Here is a 17,025-nt window from a genome sequence, read left to right on the forward strand (position 1 = left end):
CTGGTCTTCCAAGTCCTTCTAGGAAGTTTTAAAGTTGCATTGAGAATGGGGTTTAAATGTACAGTGTCCAAGGAACTGGCTTTTAGAGTTTGTGCCAGGGACCCATCAACAATAAATGGCAGTGACCTTTTGTAATTATTTGTACAGTCACTTATTGCTATTCATTATTCATTCCCCCTTCTCCCTACTCATCTCTTTCCCAAATTTTAAGTGTGTGAGAATGGGTATGTGTTACTGTTCTTTCTCTTTTACCACTTCCTCAAACCCATTTTTTTTTTTATAAGGTGAAATATTCTGTAAGGTCCTTCACATAGCACTTAGAGGGCTCTGCAGAAAAATCCAAATCACTAAAAAATGTGCATGTGTGTGCGTGCATGTGTGTGCACACATGTGTGTGAATGTTGTTCTTCTCTTCCAGGTCAAAAGCATCTATCTCCACCCAGAGCCCTTTTCCATTGAAAACGGGCTCTTGACACCAACATTGAAAGCAAAGCGTGGAGAGCTTTCCAAGTACTTTCAGACCCAAATCAACAGCCTGTATGAGAACATGCAGGAATAGGTTAAGGTACTGACGGCTGGAAGGGGCTCTGAGGGAGCCTGCCCTGTGGGAACATGGATTAAAAACTAGCCTTACGTTCATTTTGTCTTTTCTTCTGTCTGTTGTTCTGCCTATTAAATTAAAACTATAGTTTGGGGGCTTTAAAAAACAGCATTGAGAGAATTATAATGCTGCTTAGCTCCGGACTAAGTAAACCTTGTCTTCCCCATCATAAATGTTGCGGACACTCAGGTTTTCAGGCTACTTTTATGAACATGCCTTTCTTCAAAGTCCTTTCATAGTCGTCGTCCCTTCCTCATGATCTCCAGCCTGTGGAAGTGACCTTTTGTGACTTCTTTCAGTAAAACTTTTTCAGTAAAACTGAACCATCAACAGTCTCCACACTTAGACTTTCCCATGCTCAGGAGATGCTTAAGTTCTGCAAAGCTGTTTTATAATTCGCTTTCTAACTACTCCACAAAACCTTTAGAATTTTCCATCAAGTCTTGACCTACCACGGCTCTGAATCTGAAAGACAGCTTTCCTCTAAGTACTTACGTGTTTGATTGTACTGAAGATTTCCAAGCCTCTCTGGCTGTCTGACTTGGGAGAATGAAAAGTTGGGCCTGTGACATGTCCGAGAGAATGTTCAGATGTTATCTACAGGGACACGACTGGTGACGAAATCTGTCCCTTACAGTTTGCTGCTGAGTTGGAAGCTGTGGGGGACGGAGCTGGAACAATGTCAAGTGCACTTTCCAGTGGACGAAGCAGAGCACCGAGTAAAAACCTCCTGAACTGGGAACACAGACCGGCCTGTGCAGCAGGCTTCTCTAAGAGGAGACCCACTGGCCTCTTCCCCCAGGAACTCCAGTTCCTGCTCTGGTTCACCCCCAAACACACGTGTTGCTTCCACTTGTAAAGTCTTTCAAATAATAAACTATTGTGGATACTTACGTTGAGGTGTGCATTTCCTCACGGACCATGATGAGAATCAGCCTTAAGCAAGGACGACTTAACATGCATGTGAGCTGGTGGCTCTCAAACGTGGCTGCACACCAGAATTACCTGGGAGTTTAGAAAGATACCACACCTGGTGTTACCCCAAGGATTCTGATTGAAATGGTCTGGGACACAGCCGTGGCCCCGGGATTTTTGAAAGGTGCGCAGGTGATTCTAGTATGCAACCAAGTTAACTACTAAAGGCAACTAGTACACTGAGAGGACCAGGCCTTCTTACTCCATCGCTGCGAACAACAAAACAAGGGACAGTTGAGCCCTAACTCCAAAAGAGCCCGATTTATGTTTTTTTTCTTTACCATCTTTGTCATACTCTCATCTTGAATGTTTCTTTCTGGCCTCTAACTGGAGTGAAAAGAACGTTCCTGGTCCTTCTCTCTCTCTTTTTTTCTTTTTAAATTTATGTTTACTGATTTCTGAGATGAAGGGAAAGAGAGGGATAGAAACATCCATGAAGAGAGAGAATCATTTCCCGGCTGCCTCCTACACGCCCCACACTAGGGATCTAACCCAAAACCGGGGTATGTGCCCTGACCAGGAATCAAACCGTGACCTTCTGGTTCATAGGTTGATGCTCAACCTCTGAGCCACGCTGGCCCAGGCCGTTCCTGGTCTTTCTACACTCAGCTCAGAAAAGTTGAAGAAATGTCTAGTCTTCAGTCGCCAAAGGGAAGGCAGGAATTACCTTACAGGTCCTGCCATGTCTAGCCCCTATTATCTCCTGACCTCCTCATACTGCCCTCGCTCATTCCTGCACTGACTGCTGTCCCTTCCCTCAAACAGGCCAGGCACATTCCAGCCTGCAGTTCTTGTTGTCTCTGTCTAAACTGCAGGACTTCCCAGACGCACACGACTTGTCCTCTCATTTGTTTCAAATGTCACTTTCATCAGACCCTCCCACCTGCCACCTTCACATATATGACTACATCTGACATGTCTTTCACTTATCTCCCTTCCTAGCCCTCACTAAAATGGGACAGTTTTGTTTCAGCAACTGCTGAATTCCCAAGTGCCCTTCCCTTATTATTGTTACAAGCCTGACCCGCAGAGCTCAAGTTCCCTGCCTTGGAAAGAATTAATATTCAAATAGGTGACTTCTGTCATTCCACTTATGTGTTTAGACACACCTGACTTTAAGAATGCAAGTCCTGCAGCATTCTTACCACCTGCACAAGCTTCAGATTTTGAGAATCAAGTGTACAAGAGCAGTTTAATATCACCCAGTTGAAAGTGTCCTAGAATACTGTGATCTCAACAGGCCATTAATGGGGTTAATTTATAGAGGCAAATATGTATGTCTTAAGACTCATGATTAAAGATGCCAATATTTTTTGCCCTGGCTGGTATGCTCAGTGGTTGGAGCGTGGGCCCTAGCACCAAAGGGTCACGGGTTTGATTCCTAGTAAAGGGCAAGTACCCAGATTGCAGGTTCAATCCCTGGCCGAGGTTGGGGCACATGCAAGAGGCAAGCAATTGATGTTTCTCTCTCTCGCTCCCCTCCCTCCCTTCACTTCCTCTCTCTAAAAGTCAATGGGAAAAATATTCTTGGGTGAGGATGAGTAATAAAAATAAAAATGTAAAGATGCCAATTTTGGACAGGGTAGTAAAGCAGTTTTTCCATAAGGAACTAAGGCGAACATTTTCAGTCAATGAAAAGAAAAAAGATGTTTTAAGTAAAAACTATGATTTATAGAGAACATCCATTGATCTTTATTTGATTTGACAAAATAAGCATTATTAAAAGACAGGTAACAAAATCTGAGCTTATATTGAATCTGACAAATTAAGTTCTACAGTATCTAGAACATTACATAAGAAATACCAACTGAGGGGGAAACGGGACAGAAGCATCACATGCAGATGCTCCTGGCAAAGGGGGAACGATACTGCAAGTGAGGTCCATAGTGTGCAGTGCGTAAAACACCCTAGAGAAAATGCAATTGACTTACTGGGGTGAAGTGTTTTTTCCTTTTGGGGCGAGGAAGAGGTGGCCAAGAGGGGCAGGAATTCAAAGGCATATGCAGAATGGCTTCTCCATTTCAAAATGTTCATAACAATATTTAGATCATGGCACTAGGGCACCTTTGAGGAAAAGAACACCTTAACCAGAGTAGGCTCATTGCATAATTCTTTAGTGATATGCACAATTTTCAAGTAATGGGGTGGGCTTAAGGAATCACTGGATTTTGATCGTGGCTATCTGTTTTTCTTCTCGCCCTCTGGGGCTTGTTCTGTCTCAGCATCACAGGGACACTTCTCCACGCAGTTTCTAGGGAACCACCCTCTGATTCTTGAAACACCTGACAAAATTAAATTGACGTGAAATAGTCAGATACACTGCAATGACTTTACCGAGACCCCTAAGTCCTATACTTCAAATCAATAAGCTATTAGTCAGACTTTACATTTTTTCCCTCTTTATCATCTTTTATAAGCAGTTTGAGTGGGAAGAAATAAGGCTTTTAACTGCTGGCTCCTAACAAGCTAGAAACCAGGTATTTTCCCAATTCTGTTATTTGGGAAAGGAGCTAATGTGGTTCAGAACAGCCGCCAAGTGGAGTTGAGGAGCACTTCTCAATATGGGCATCCAGTTACCCATGTGTGATTGTAGGGTGTTTTTGGCAAATTGTCACACTCCATTTATTTCAGGGAACTATCTTCCTTAGCCTTTGTGAATTTCCTTTTTAGACTTTTTCTAACATATAAATGTCTTTATCAAGGTTGCCTAAGCTGTCATTTGGGATTAATTTACGATTAACCCAGTGTTTTTAAAAGAGCATCCTAGGTTAATCTTTACTCTAAAAGGGAACAATTTTAATGTGTGAATGTAGACTCATTAACGTTAACAAATGTTAACCACTCCTACATAATGTTTAGAGTGAGAGAGGCACTGTGTGTGGGGGTGGGGGAGAGATATGGGGATGTTCATTCAAGTGGGAGTGCCCGGCCAGTGTGACTCAGTGGTTGAGCGTCAACCATGAACCAAGAGGTCACTGGATCAATTCCCAGTCAGGGCACAGGCCCTGATTTCAGGCTTGATCTCCAGTAGGGGGCGTGTAGGAGGCAGCCAATCGATGTTTCTACTTCTCTCCCTCTCCCTTCCTCCCTCTCTAAAATCAATAAGAAACATATATTAAAAAAAGGGGGGGGGGGGAGGAGGGAACACATGGCCTATGCGTTTGGCACACAGGCTCTGGAGCCAGACTGCTTGGGGTTGGAGCCTGGCTCTACCTGTTTCCAGTGTGGCCTCGGGCAAGCGGCTAGGTCTCTGCTTCAGTTCCCTCGTCAATAAAGTGTAAGTGATCATGCAGAGGGCTGATGGGGAATTCAATACCACACGGGACACAATTATACAAGTGCCTGTCCCACAGTTAGGCATGAGCTCCAATGTTAGTCATCACTAAAAAGACCCAATAAATCCCAGTGCTATGGAGAACTAACATAATACAAGGAGCTTCCTTCTGTTGCTTAGTGATTGATGTGCTCTTCTCTTTAGTTCCCCTAATACATGTGATATGGGATTGTTTATTAAAGTTATTCTTGGGAAATTTGAAATTGCCAGCAGTCTTGTTGTTCCATTTTCATACCTTCTATAAAGGAATCATCAAGAATTTTGTCTCCATACAACCAGTATCTGAAATATTTAAAAGATTAAAGTTACTTTTTTAGGTCAATTTTGTCATTAAAGAGGCAACACAGTGCTTTCCACCACTCACCGTAACCCTCTCGTGGCCAAAATGAACTCCCCTTTCTGCAGCGGTATCCGAGGCTCTTCCGTGCAGGGGCTCGTGAAGAATGTCTTGATTCCTTTGTTCAAAGGACAGCAGGCACCACTGTAATCTTCTATTACTTTATACCGAACCTGTCATCAGTAATCAGAAGAACAATTTAACCTTTACCCATCATCTGTGCTGTTTAAAGTTCGAATTTTAACTGTTAAAGGTAGACCCAGAATATCAGGTGACACGTCTTTCCCTCCCAGCTTGCTACCCACCCTGACCCCCTAGAGGAGGCAGCAGCTGACGTTTCTAGTTCTCAAAGCATTGCTTCCCCTTCATTTCAAGCGCACAGCTGAGAATTAACTCTAGAGAGTGCCATCCCATCGGACTTTCTGCAGCAATGGCCATGTTCCCTGTCTGTGGTGTCCAATGTGGGAACCACCAGCCACATGCAGCGACTGAGCACTTCTAATGTGGCTGGTGCAACCAAGGGACTACATTTTTTATTTCATTTCATTTTAATTAATTTAAACTGGGCCACCTGTGGCCAGTGGCCATCATATTATCCAGTATAACTATAAAGATGGGTTTCATACCAATGAGCTATATTGAGGTAAATTATGTTCCTGTTGGCAATATAAATTGACTAAATTCCCTTCAAACCTCCAGTGCAAACTATTTAAATGAAAACAAAAGTGAGTTGCATTAAATTTCAACAAACATTTTAAGAAATATTATTTAATAAAAGCCGACAGTTGGCAGCTATTCAAAGGCCATTTTAAAAACTATAAAACTGTACAGCCTAACCAAAAAAAAAAAAAAAAAAGAAATTGGTATCATTGCAAAAGAATTACTTACACTTCTTACTCTTTTATCTGCTTTTTGTTTCAACTGTTCTATCTGGAAGATATAAAAATAAAAAGCCTCTTATCTCAATGTTGATATCAGAGGTTCATGACAAACTCCCAATTTCCCAGCATCTCTTAATTGCTGACAATTTAAAGGCCACCTGTGTTTTTCAGCATGGAGAGAAGGCCCTATGACTAAGAACAGGGGCTGAAGCAGGGCTTTCTTCTCAGTATTCTCTCACTAACTTCTTCTTCTGTGTGTATTTACAGAGCACCCCCTGTGGCCCAGGATCAGGGAGATGTGCTCTCTGCCCTCAAGGGGCTCCCAGACGAGTACCCAAAGTGACAATGATACAGATTCACAGTTCTTTAGAGATACAGTAGGAAGCCCGCAAAATTCATCAAAAAAAGAGTCTCAGCTGAACGTCATCACTACGCCTCACTGACTCACTTTCCTCCACTTATTCACAGATGCTGTTGGGAAAGTGAAGAAAGTACAGTCTCTGTCCTAAAGTCATGTGAAGTACAATTAAAGATAGAAGGTAGAAGAATTAAATAAAAGTATGAGACCTCATGGGCTACCACACCAGAGTATATGACTAAGTGCCCAGTCCAGAGGAGTCTAGGGTGCAGAGGTTGGACTAGGGAAGAGGTGGAACTGAAACCAGTCTCAACCAATTCCAACAGAGAGGAGGTCACAAGATGGAAAAAACAGCAGACAAATCAGGGGGCAGGAATGTGTAAGTTGTTTATTCAGTAGACTTGGCTGACTGGTAAAGATGACTCCTGTTTGGAAGTAGTTGGAAGGTAGTTTTAGGCCAGATATTATAAAACCAAGTTAAGGAATCAGGACTGTCTCTCACAGATATGGAGAGTTAAGGAGAGATTTAAATAAAAGGAGAGGTATGATACAAAGAGTTCTTAGATTATTAACTTAGATTCGTTTTGTCACATACTGAGAAAATTTTTGTATTAATTTTACTCTAAATGTCATCTGAGTTAAGGGAAAGTTAAAGGGAAGAGGGTGAGGCAGAGGAAAGATTATTTAACAAAAACACTCACTGTTAAGCTGTACTGGTGACAGCCTTCTCTGACTGGCCACTCCAGTCCATCTCCTTCTGGGACCCCTGACCAGGTAAATACCTGCTTAAAGTTCTTCCATCGACTCCCCATGTCATAAGGAAAAACAAAGACTTCATCTAGCTGATAATATTGAATTCGATCTTTAGCCTGTGGGTAACAAAGATGGAAGAAGGCAGATGCCTTAAATGGCTTTTAGTAATATGCTGTTGAGAACATTTATTCCTCTAATTCGTATCACTCTTAAAATACTTCCTCCTTGTTGTGATGTTAGTGTACACAGAAGAGCTAAATAAACTTACCACAATATTGGAAGAACTTGACACACACCACCAACCTCCTATGAGAACATTCAGAAAATGACAGATGGGGCTTATTTAAGAATACATAAGCTTATTAAGGAATAAATTAAGAAGTGCATATTAAAAGTTAGTAATTTTATTCCATATAAGAAATTCTCAATGTTCCTGTGGTTCAGCAGACCAAAAAATCCAGGTATAGAGCAGAGATGCAGACAAACAGCTTTAAGGGGTAGGGGGTTTATTCAGAATGGAAGAACTGTTTCGTGGGGGCACTAGACTGCAATGGTTGTATCCTGGGGTGCAGTGACACCCATGGGAATGGCCAGGAAAGGTGTAACAGGGAAGTCATCATTTTATGAAAATTATTTTTAAAAGCTAGCACATCTTTCAGTTTTTATACCACTACACGTGTATATATACTTATATTTGCTCTTATGTGTACATTTTATGCATATACATAAATATCTGAGTTGTATAAATTATATTCTAGGCATTTAAGTTGTTAGCTTTAACAAGGCAATACTGGCTTAGATTCTTCTTAAGTTCCACTGACACCTAGTGGTATAAAGATACATTATTTATTCCTACAATAAGTGAACAAACGTAGTTGAAATTTGTTGTATAAATTTTAGTTTGTGATAATTTCAATAAATTTTCTGTAAGCTTAATACCATCATTTATTTGAATTTTTACTCAGCAGCAAAGCACCAATTTTAAAATAATTCCTAGGTTTAGCATGGCACTTTATAAAGAGCACTAGAGGCCCGATGCATGAAATTCATGAAAAAGTAGGCCTTCCTTCCCCTGGCTGCTGGCACTGGCTTCCCTCTGGTACCCAGGACCCAGGCTTCTCTTGCAGCCCTGGCTTCGTCTGGAAGGTCGTCCGGAAGGATGTCTGGTCTAATTAGCATATTACTTTTATTACTATAGATTGGTCATGAGCAAAAACACTTGTTAATCTTATGTCAATCTAACTAGAAATGATACTTTAAAATATTTTATTATCAAGGGACAGTATTTTAAGGAAAATCTTCTTATAGTTAGAGGTGATATTGATGTTATTCAATTAAAAGAATAATCAACCTGCAAAATGTATGAGTTTACTGAATTGTATAAATCAAGCCCCATCCAAATTCTATGTATGGCTCCTCTCAGAGTGTATGAGAAGCGTATTTCTCTGGGAGTTACATTAAACTGGGGATGAATCAAACTGTCTTCTATATTTACCTTTTATGTGGCATGCAAATGACTTAAGGAAGCCATTTGGTAGCCAAATTTTCACTACCAGGCATTTGTTAGTTAATCTGGTCTATTAGTTAAATCAGTACTTTAATGATACTGAGGAAAACAAGAATTAAATTTACCTTTTCTTCAATCCATGATTCAATAGAAGTTTGGTTTCTGAGAATTATTTTTATCTGAAAATTAAATAACAGACAGCAAAATTTTATACTGGAACTTTGGTTCATTAAAGATTATTATGTTCATACTAACAAACCCTATGTGATAGTGTTTATTGCTCCATTCCATAGATGAAGATACCAAGATAAAGGTTAAGTAACACAGTGTGTGGTCACCTGATTCGGAAACCCTTTTTCTTAACCACTGTACTACAACGCCTCTTCAAATAAAACCCATAAGCAAATCTAAATATATTGTTTTAATAATAATTCATGTTTCTTAAGGATCATCTTCTGAATAAAGTTTTCAGAGTACTAATAAAATATTGATATAACTCATTCAATCAATACGTAAGTGTATTTTGCTATTAAAATCTCATCACTGTTTTTAATTAACCTTAAATATATGATTAATCTATTTATTACAAGTACATGACTCATTTCAGTCAATGTAGGTATTCTGCTTGCCTTAAAAGTTGAATATATTCAGTCCAAATTCTATTTGATTTTCCTACACATAACTAATTCCACTTACATAGGTTTTTACACCACAGAATTTTAGTTTATTTTTAACATGATTTGTAAGTATAGGCATTGGAAAAAATAATCAAAGAAGTTGATCACAGGCCAATAGAAACATGAAGTATAACCAAAATCAGCTTATTTTACACTAAGAGTTGTAAAAGGGTTGGGTGATGCATCAGGGCTGTCCTCATTACAAGCAGCCCCAATAACTCGACAGCTTTTAGCTAGAAGTAACTGAGGAACTTACCTGGATAAAAAACAACATCCCAACGGCTATGGTTGTTCCTAAAGCTAATCCCAAGGCAAACAAGGTGGCAGCAAATGCAGCTAATCCAAACGGAATAATTGGAAGAGGATCTCTCCGGGCTGCACTCATATCAATTTTGACCGTGTTCCAGCCAAAGGAGAGCTGTAAACAACAACATACGCTCGAAAAATTGGGTTGTCGTTAAGTGGTTAGGCTACTGTGACAACTGAAACAACTTGATTAAAATGATCGAAAATGGTAGCTTGAAATTGTGGCCAAAGCAAACACAGTTGTTTCTAATGAACACTGTGGCTTGAACTCATACTGACTCATTCATACACCATATCATTCTTACTTATTCTCAACTGTTATTTTTTGGGGGTTGTTTTTCATTGCACCCTCAAAAGGTGCTAGTCATACCCCACAAACATTAATTTGCATTAATTTGCATTTACAACACTAAGTTCACCAATTTAGACACTAATCTAAGTTGTAACTGTGTCTCCCTCTCCTCTTTGCTTGTCTGTATTTACAGTAATCTTCTACAGCAAAAAAGACAGCCTGGGGCTCAGCTGTTTCTTCCCTCATGTTCCACAACCAGAGGTGAAAAATTGGCAAAATGTGGCCTACAGATGTGTATTGCCTGGCTTGCAAAATGTTTTAAAATATTTAGTTAGCTGCCCACATTTAAAAGTCAGGAAACTTCACATTTAAAAAAACAGATTTTTTCTTCTTGTAAGATCTAGCATCACTGGGCTGGATTCTCAAACATGAAAAGCTGGCTGAAATGGAATATGGGTTGTCCTCTCTGTGACAGGCATGTTCCCCAGTGTGCCACAGTCCCATGAGGGCTGTGTCCCTCATTTACCTTGCAGGCCCCTTTAGGACACTGAGTTTGTGTCCCCTGAACTTTATCTCATGACTACCTGCCCATAAATGGACTCAATCTGTTGCAGAGCATTTTAGGACTATGCCTGCTCCATGAGCCACATTCTAGGGAGCGGTCGCCAATTGGTGGTCGGCGGACCATTGGTGGTCCATGAGGTCTGAAAGGTTGGCGACCGCTGTTCTAGGCACTGGAATTAGAAATGAACAAACTACAACTACAGCCTGAATGGGATGGAGAAGGAAAGCCCTCATGTTGTCTTTTCTTATTTTTCTTTTTTTTGCCCTCCTAATTATTCTTACCATAGCTGCCAAGTTTGAAATTTCATAAGTTACATCACAGCCCTGGTTGGTGTGGCTCAGTTGAGTGGAGCATTATCCTGTACACCAAAAGCTGGGGTGTTCGATCCCTGGTCAGGGCATCTACAGGAAGCAACCGATCGATGTTTCTCTCCCCCCCGCCCCCCCCCCACTTCTTCTCTCTGGAATCAACATACAGTCAAACTTCGGTTTTCAATCCTCTCCCATCTCAAACAATTCGATTCTCAACCTGACAACCCTTTCATGTGGACACTTGTATGGTCAGTAACTCATCTCCCAGGCGAAAAACAAAGGAGAGAATGTGAAAGTATGAGTCAGTGTACCACTAAATCTCACCTTGCAAACATCTCAGGAAATTATGGTGTGAATATTTTTGTGTTTTTTTGCTTTTGTTGCTGCTTATTATTAAATTTTCATTTTTACTGTACATTTCATTTCCTTTTTGTTAAATTTTAATTTCATGTCCTTTTTGTTTTTAAAGTGTTTATATATTAAATAGCATATTAGTCATGTACTGTATATAAGAAAGGTTAAAACAGGGAATTATTTGTGGGTCTGGGACGGATTAATTCAATTTATATTATTCCTAATGGGGAAAAATGATTTGGTTTTCAAACAGCCTTCTGGAATGAATTAAGTTTGAGAACCTCGGTTCCACTGTAAATAAATAAACAAACAGAATAAAATAATTATCAATTCAACCAGAGCTAAGAAGGTGAGTTTCCAGAGAAAAATAATCCAGAAAAAATTAAGTTTTAATGCTTTTAAAAAAGGAATCCATTTAGAGGTAAAGCAAAGTGTGTTTCCCCACTTAAATCATAGAAAACATATTTGCAAAAGGGACCTCATAAATAATCTTGATAAACCATTTAATCTGGCACAAATGACTTTATAACACTTCACTTACCCGGTTATAAAGCTGTGTATACATCGTCATAATAAAAATGAAGGCAGCATGAATACAACCCAATGGTGCTAACAGGAGAAACAGTGTGAATGAAGCATGATTTTGGTAACCACAACAGTTGTTGATCCAAGGACAGTGATGGTCCATCTTCAGCACACACCTAACAAGAAACGTTTACATAAAACATGAGGCAGGAAATCCTGTCGACTTGAAATAACTTTGGTCTTCAAAAGACCAAGCAGCCCTGGCTGAGTGGCTCAGATGGTTAGAGCACGTCCCGTATAGCAAAAAGGTTGCGGGGTTTGATTCCCGGTCAGAGCACATACCTAGGTTGCAGGTTCAATCCCTGGTTGGGACACATAAAGGATGTAACCGACTGATGTTTCTCTCTCACATCAATGTTTCTCTCTCTCCCATCATCTGTCTCTAAAATAAAAACATAGCCTCAAGTAAGGATTAAAAAAAAAACAGACCAAGCAAATAGGAATCCAGCATGTTCATAAGTCAGAAAGAAATTACAATCCATGAAACAAAAAGAAACATCTTTATGAGTTTTTAAACAATTTGGGACAGTGACTTCTTTTAGATTCTAAACAGGGAAAGAAAGGGCAGGTTTTGAAACAGCTTCTGATGAAAAGATGTCTGCTCCTTATGAATTTGTTTGAAGAAGTCAGGAGGCCTACTGAGAGGTTCATGATAAAGAAATGACTATGGTTCCTGGTTTTCCTGCAGCTCTGACATGCAGTGACTGAAGTGAAGTACAATAGAGACTCAACAAAATCACTTACAAATCTCCACTGGGGTTGACGGGACCTAGCAGACGCATGTAACTTCCTTCCGGTCCTCATCCTTTAGATGTGGAACCGCTGAGTTAAACAAGCAACTACCAAATATACGATGTGGTACAATAAGCAGTCTTACCAAGCTTCCTTCCCTTTTACTGCTAGAAAATTTCCTGTCCTCAGGCCAACTTTCTTTGCCTCCAGTTTCCCTAAACCTCAACACTCTCATCAAAAGTTCTTAAGAAGTGGATACAGCTGTTCATTTTTAAAGGTTCTAGCTTATTTCACATGTTTATAGTGACTCAGTTTTCCTCTAGCTTATCTCACTTTTTTTAAAATATATTTTATTGATTTTTCACAGAGAGGAAGGGAGAGAGATAGAGAGTTAGAAACATCGATGAGAGAGGAACATCGATCAGCTGCCTCCGGCACATCTCCCACTGGGGATGTGCCCGCAACCCAGGCACCTGCCCTTGACCGGAATCGAACCTGGGACCTTTCAGTCCGCAGGCCGACGCTCTGTCCACTGAGCCAAACCGGTTCTGGCTTATTTCACATTTTTATAGTGACTCAGTTTTCCTCTCATTAAGTTTTTTATATTAAACACTATGATAATAGGCACCTGGATTATTTATTAGATTTGCATAAAGTGTAAAAGTTAGTCAAAATAAAGGAAAAAAAGCAGCTCTCCTCTATAATTAGACTCAGAACAATTCGAAGTTAATTCGTGATCTATGGCAACAATTTGCAGATATGACTTTCAACCATGCTCTTGGCAGGGCAAGAAGCAAAGTTAATCTGTATTTTCTAGAAAAGTCTTTTCACATATAACAAAAGAGATGTATTTATTATCAGAATTGATGATTTAAGAATGATATGGAGATTATGGACACAAGTATTTTGACAATGTTGTTTATAAAGTAGCCATCTTGCAGAGAATAAAATTAGGACTCAAAAGACCACTTGTCGAGGTGATCAATCCCTAAAGTGAATGGCAAAGACAGACAGTACCTGCTACACTTTCGACAGTGATGCGACCGTGGTGCCTTGTATGCTTGGCAGACTTGACAATACTGGAGGTACACGCTATCCTGAGAATTTTCCTTGGCAGCAAAACATAAACAAAAAATACATCAGATAACCAATCTATAATAATATCTATAATAACAAAAGCATAATATGCTAATTAGACCGGACGACCTTCTGGACGAAGCCGGGGCTTCGAGGGAAGCCCGGGTCCCAGGTGCCAGAGGGAAGCCGGTGCTGGCAGCTGGGGGAAGGAAGGCCTACTCCTGCGTGAATTTTGTGCATTGGGCCTCTAGTCCTAAATAATAACTAGCCTTATGAATAAATGCTTCCCTATGGTTTAATTTTCTTTCATGGGGGGTGGGGGAGGGATGGAATCTTAACTTACATTTCCAATCCTTTTATTTGAGCTAAAATATATTTATGTATAAAATTTCTGGTAACAGCACCATCACTCTCCCAATTACTCAGAAGTCATTTTTAATTTCTCTTCCCTATGCGCCATCCTAGTCCATCACCACTGAGTACAGTTGGCTCTACTTATGCAGAATCTGAGTAGGACGGGAGGAGTTCAGGAAAAAAGGTAGCTGACAACTCAGCAGGTATTTAGAGTAGGAGCTTCGTCCTATAACACAATTCTGATTATGTCAGAGCTCTGCTTGAAAACCTCTAAGAACTCCCTATGGACTAACAATTTCTCATGTATTTGAGGCCTTCCATAATCTGCCTTTCTTTCAGCCTTCTCTGCACTACATAATTTGTCCATTGTTTCTGAATACGCACTCAACCTGAAATCCTGAAATGCCTTTTACCCATCTCCTCTGGAAATTCCCACTCCTCCCACAGGTCCCAACTGAAAATGACAGTTCCTTTTAACTTCGCCAGCACTCGTCATATTCTACTCTGTGTTTATTTCTTAAAGTGCCTTGGTTTTTCTCCTCAGTTACAAGATTTTTCAGAACATGAATTGTCTTACCCATTTCTTTATTTACTTAATACAATGCACTAGTATTTCTCCAATGTTAACATACTTTAGAATCATCTGGGGATTTCACTAAATGCAGATTTTGACTCAGTAGAGTGGAGCTCAAGATTCTGCATTTCTACCAAGCTACCAAGCAATGTCCCTCAACAAGGAATACAGAAATTCATAAGCATAAACTTTCTAACAAATTTTAAGGAGCCATAAATTGATTCATACTGTACTTCCAATCTTCACTGCAATGATTTAAAAACTTTATGATTTAAACCAAAGTTTCTAAAGTTTTCCTCAGTTCTGAGGATGTTAATGTATTACATATAAAAAGATTACAGAACCAAACTACATTGTGAAATCATAAATAAGAAAAGTGTATGTGATATGCACTGTTTCCTAAACTTATGACCATGGACTCATCACCACCCCTCCATGTTTATTTTATTTTTTTCTCAATGCAAGACAAGTATAAAATGAAATGCTCTGGGAAATACTGATTTAGATCAGTATTTTTAAACAGGCATGAAATAATCTGAGCTTTAAATGACCAGTAATTGCAATGCACTTAGTCCCTACGACAGCAAAAAGCAGTCTGTGTTAGATATTATTGGCTAGAAGATAAAGCAAAAACTAAATTATCATGAGGTTATCATTAGAATTCATCATCTAAATTCCAAAGGGATCTTTTTCTTACCGGTTTCCACCCCAGAGGGACAAAGCCAGGACCAATAAACATGGCATTGAAGTAATTATAAAGAATCATGACCGTCCAATTTATCAACATGATGAAATTCACGCTTCCTCCAGTTGTATGTAAGGGCCAATACCACAACACAGAGTCAATCATGGCCATCGTAGAACATATTGCTATAACACCGAGGGCTATAATGGGGCCCCAGTGGCACAGTCTCTTTAATTCTTGGAGATTTTCAAACTTGATAACTGAGCAGAAAGTACCCATGTTGGTGAGGAAGACTGTCTTCCTATCTTTAAAGAAGTACAGATTTCCTTTTTTTGTGCACACATATCCATGTGCCACACGTCCACGTGTGTTCCTTAAGTGTCATGTCTTCAGTCTGTGCGCTGTGAATGCAGGTTATCCATTTTCACTGTTACAGGCTCAGAGCTCTTTATCTGAACTGGGAGAATCCAGTATCTTGGTTTGAAACCCAATCTAAAGAAAAGAAAATGAGGAAGTTCAGTAAAAAATTTTATTACACACTAGACTTAACTCCCATAACCACCTAAACAAAAGCATCTCACCAGGGCACTACCGTGGATAGCCTGTCAAATGTCAAAACAAACCAAACAACCAAAACATCTATTTTTATCTTACCCAAAATCGGGTTCAAATCTAAATGGCATGTAAACTGGATAGTGATTGTCTGGGGACTGTGATTGTCCAACGTTTAGTGAATGGCTTGAGGGGACAACGATTTGACAGCTGGGGAGCAGGGATTTAGAGTTGAGCTAATCCAGCTTCCTTCCTTAGAGAAAAGAAGTTGGCTGGGAGAGCCTCGGTGATTAGATCCAGGTCAAACGTAACAGCGTAACCCAGTCATTCGACTCCCTTTACGGCGCTCTACACCACCTCTCACCCGGTCTCTGATTAAGTATGAGCCAGGCATGGTCCACATTATTTGCCTGTGGTTGCCCTCAAAACACCAACCTAAGGGTCTACTTGGGCCAAACGTAAGGAAGCGAGAGAGTGAAAGCAAAGATCAATGCAGGGAGAGGAGAGGGAGCTGTGTGTGAAATCACGACTGGGGGCGTTCATGAAAAAAGAACATGAATGAGGATATTTCAGGAAAAAAGAAGAGGAAGTTCCCTCCGCAGCGAGAGCCGGGAGGCTTTGGAGACGGGCATGGCTGATGGAACCGCAGTGAGCCAAGGGAAGCAGCTCTGGGGTGTAGGGCGATAAAGACTTCCACGCAACAGATGCCGCTGCCTTGTGCCTCAGTTTCCCGCCCGTGTCACGGGATAGAGCTCTTAGAAATCCTCACTCGGGGTAGGAACATCCTGGGAAGCGTGGCTGGTCCCAAAGCACTGGAGATTCTGGTCAAACTCGGGTGGCGTGGAGACCGCCAAAAAGATGGTTACATCCCCAGCCTGGACTCCCACCTCAGTCTGGTCCTTGGTGCCCCCTCCTCGGCCATCGCAGTTCCGAAGCGGCCTGGGCTCACCCGGAACACATTTTCTCCTTTTCGAGTGACTTCAGCATGGGCACCTCGGTCCAGAACAAGCAGAATGCAAACCCCGGTTGCTAGAGGCTGGAGTGCGGGACCCGAGACCACGAGTCGGTCTCCGCCGGCGCTTTCGCCGCTGGAATCCCGCTCCGGCCCGGTGCGCAGCCTCCGTGACAGCCACTTCCGGGAAGTTCGCCGCCTCGAACTCCCCCCCGGAAGCAAGCTCCTGTGACCTCTACCTTGGAGAGCTGGAGTCGCTTCCA

At 40.8% G+C, this 17,025-nt stretch overlaps 2 protein-coding genes across 6 annotated transcripts in view; one reads left to right on the forward strand and one right to left on the reverse strand.

The window, feature by feature from the left end:
• The window catches only part of ACSL5 (acyl-CoA synthetase long chain family member 5), a 39,119-nt gene extending 37,190 nt beyond the window's left edge, over nt 1-1,929 (forward strand). The window contains exons 21-22 of one of the 2 annotated variants that reach the window (XM_081104793.1): nt 419-565; nt 1,239-1,495. In XM_081104793.1, the coding sequence (XP_080960919.1) occupies nt 419-559 (141 nt within the window). In that variant the 3' untranslated portion in view covers nt 560-565; nt 1,239-1,495. Of the gene's footprint in view, nt 1-418 lie in introns of both variants that reach the window. The other variant, XM_081104792.1, reaches the window with a different exon arrangement.
• Nucleotides 1,930-3,239: 1,310 nt separating this feature from the next.
• On the reverse strand, nt 3,240-16,941 carry ZDHHC6 (zDHHC palmitoyltransferase 6). 4 transcript variants are annotated; one of them, XM_081104795.1, is made up of 11 exons: nt 16,760-16,941; nt 15,271-15,750; nt 13,586-13,677; nt 11,793-11,952; nt 9,680-9,841; nt 8,872-8,925; nt 7,188-7,355; nt 6,136-6,177; nt 5,275-5,420; nt 5,146-5,192; nt 3,240-3,858 (listed from the first exon to the last, which is right to left on the reverse strand). In XM_081104795.1, exons 2-11 carry the CDS (start codon nt 15,535-15,537, stop codon nt 3,755-3,757), a joined length of 1,242 nt encoding a protein of 413 aa, XP_080960921.1. In that variant the 5' UTR covers nt 15,538-15,750; nt 16,760-16,941; the 3' UTR covers nt 3,240-3,754. The 4 variants fall into 4 exon arrangements, with proteins under 4 accessions (XP_080960921.1, XP_080960920.1, XP_080960922.1 ...); XM_081104794.1 differs by having other exon boundaries at nt 16,698-16,941; XM_081104796.1 differs by lacking the exon at nt 9,680-9,841 and having other exon boundaries at nt 16,698-16,941.
• Nucleotides 16,942-17,025: the final 84 nt, after the last annotated feature.

Source organism: Myotis nattereri (assembly GCF_964212035.1).
Source record: "Myotis nattereri genome assembly, chromosome: 13".
NCBI classification, from domain to species: Eukaryota; Metazoa; Chordata; class Mammalia; order Chiroptera; family Vespertilionidae; genus Myotis; species Myotis nattereri.

What these genes read in the sequence shown, in the direction of transcription:
- ZDHHC6 (XM_081104795.1), bottom strand. Translation starts at nt 15,537, where the DNA reads ATGGGTACTTTCTGCTCAGTTATCAAGTTTGAAAATCTCCAAGAATTA. An exon ending in TCCCTCTGGGGTGGAAACCG is followed by an intron (nt 13,678 to 15,270) that starts GTAAGAAAAAGA and finishes TTTGCTGCCAAG; the next exon opens with GAAAATTCTCAGGATAGCGT. An exon ending in TGATGATTCCTTTATAGAAG is followed by an intron (nt 3,859 to 5,145) that starts GTATGAAAATGG and finishes TAATTTTGTCAG; the next exon opens with GTGTTTCAAGAATCAGAGGG.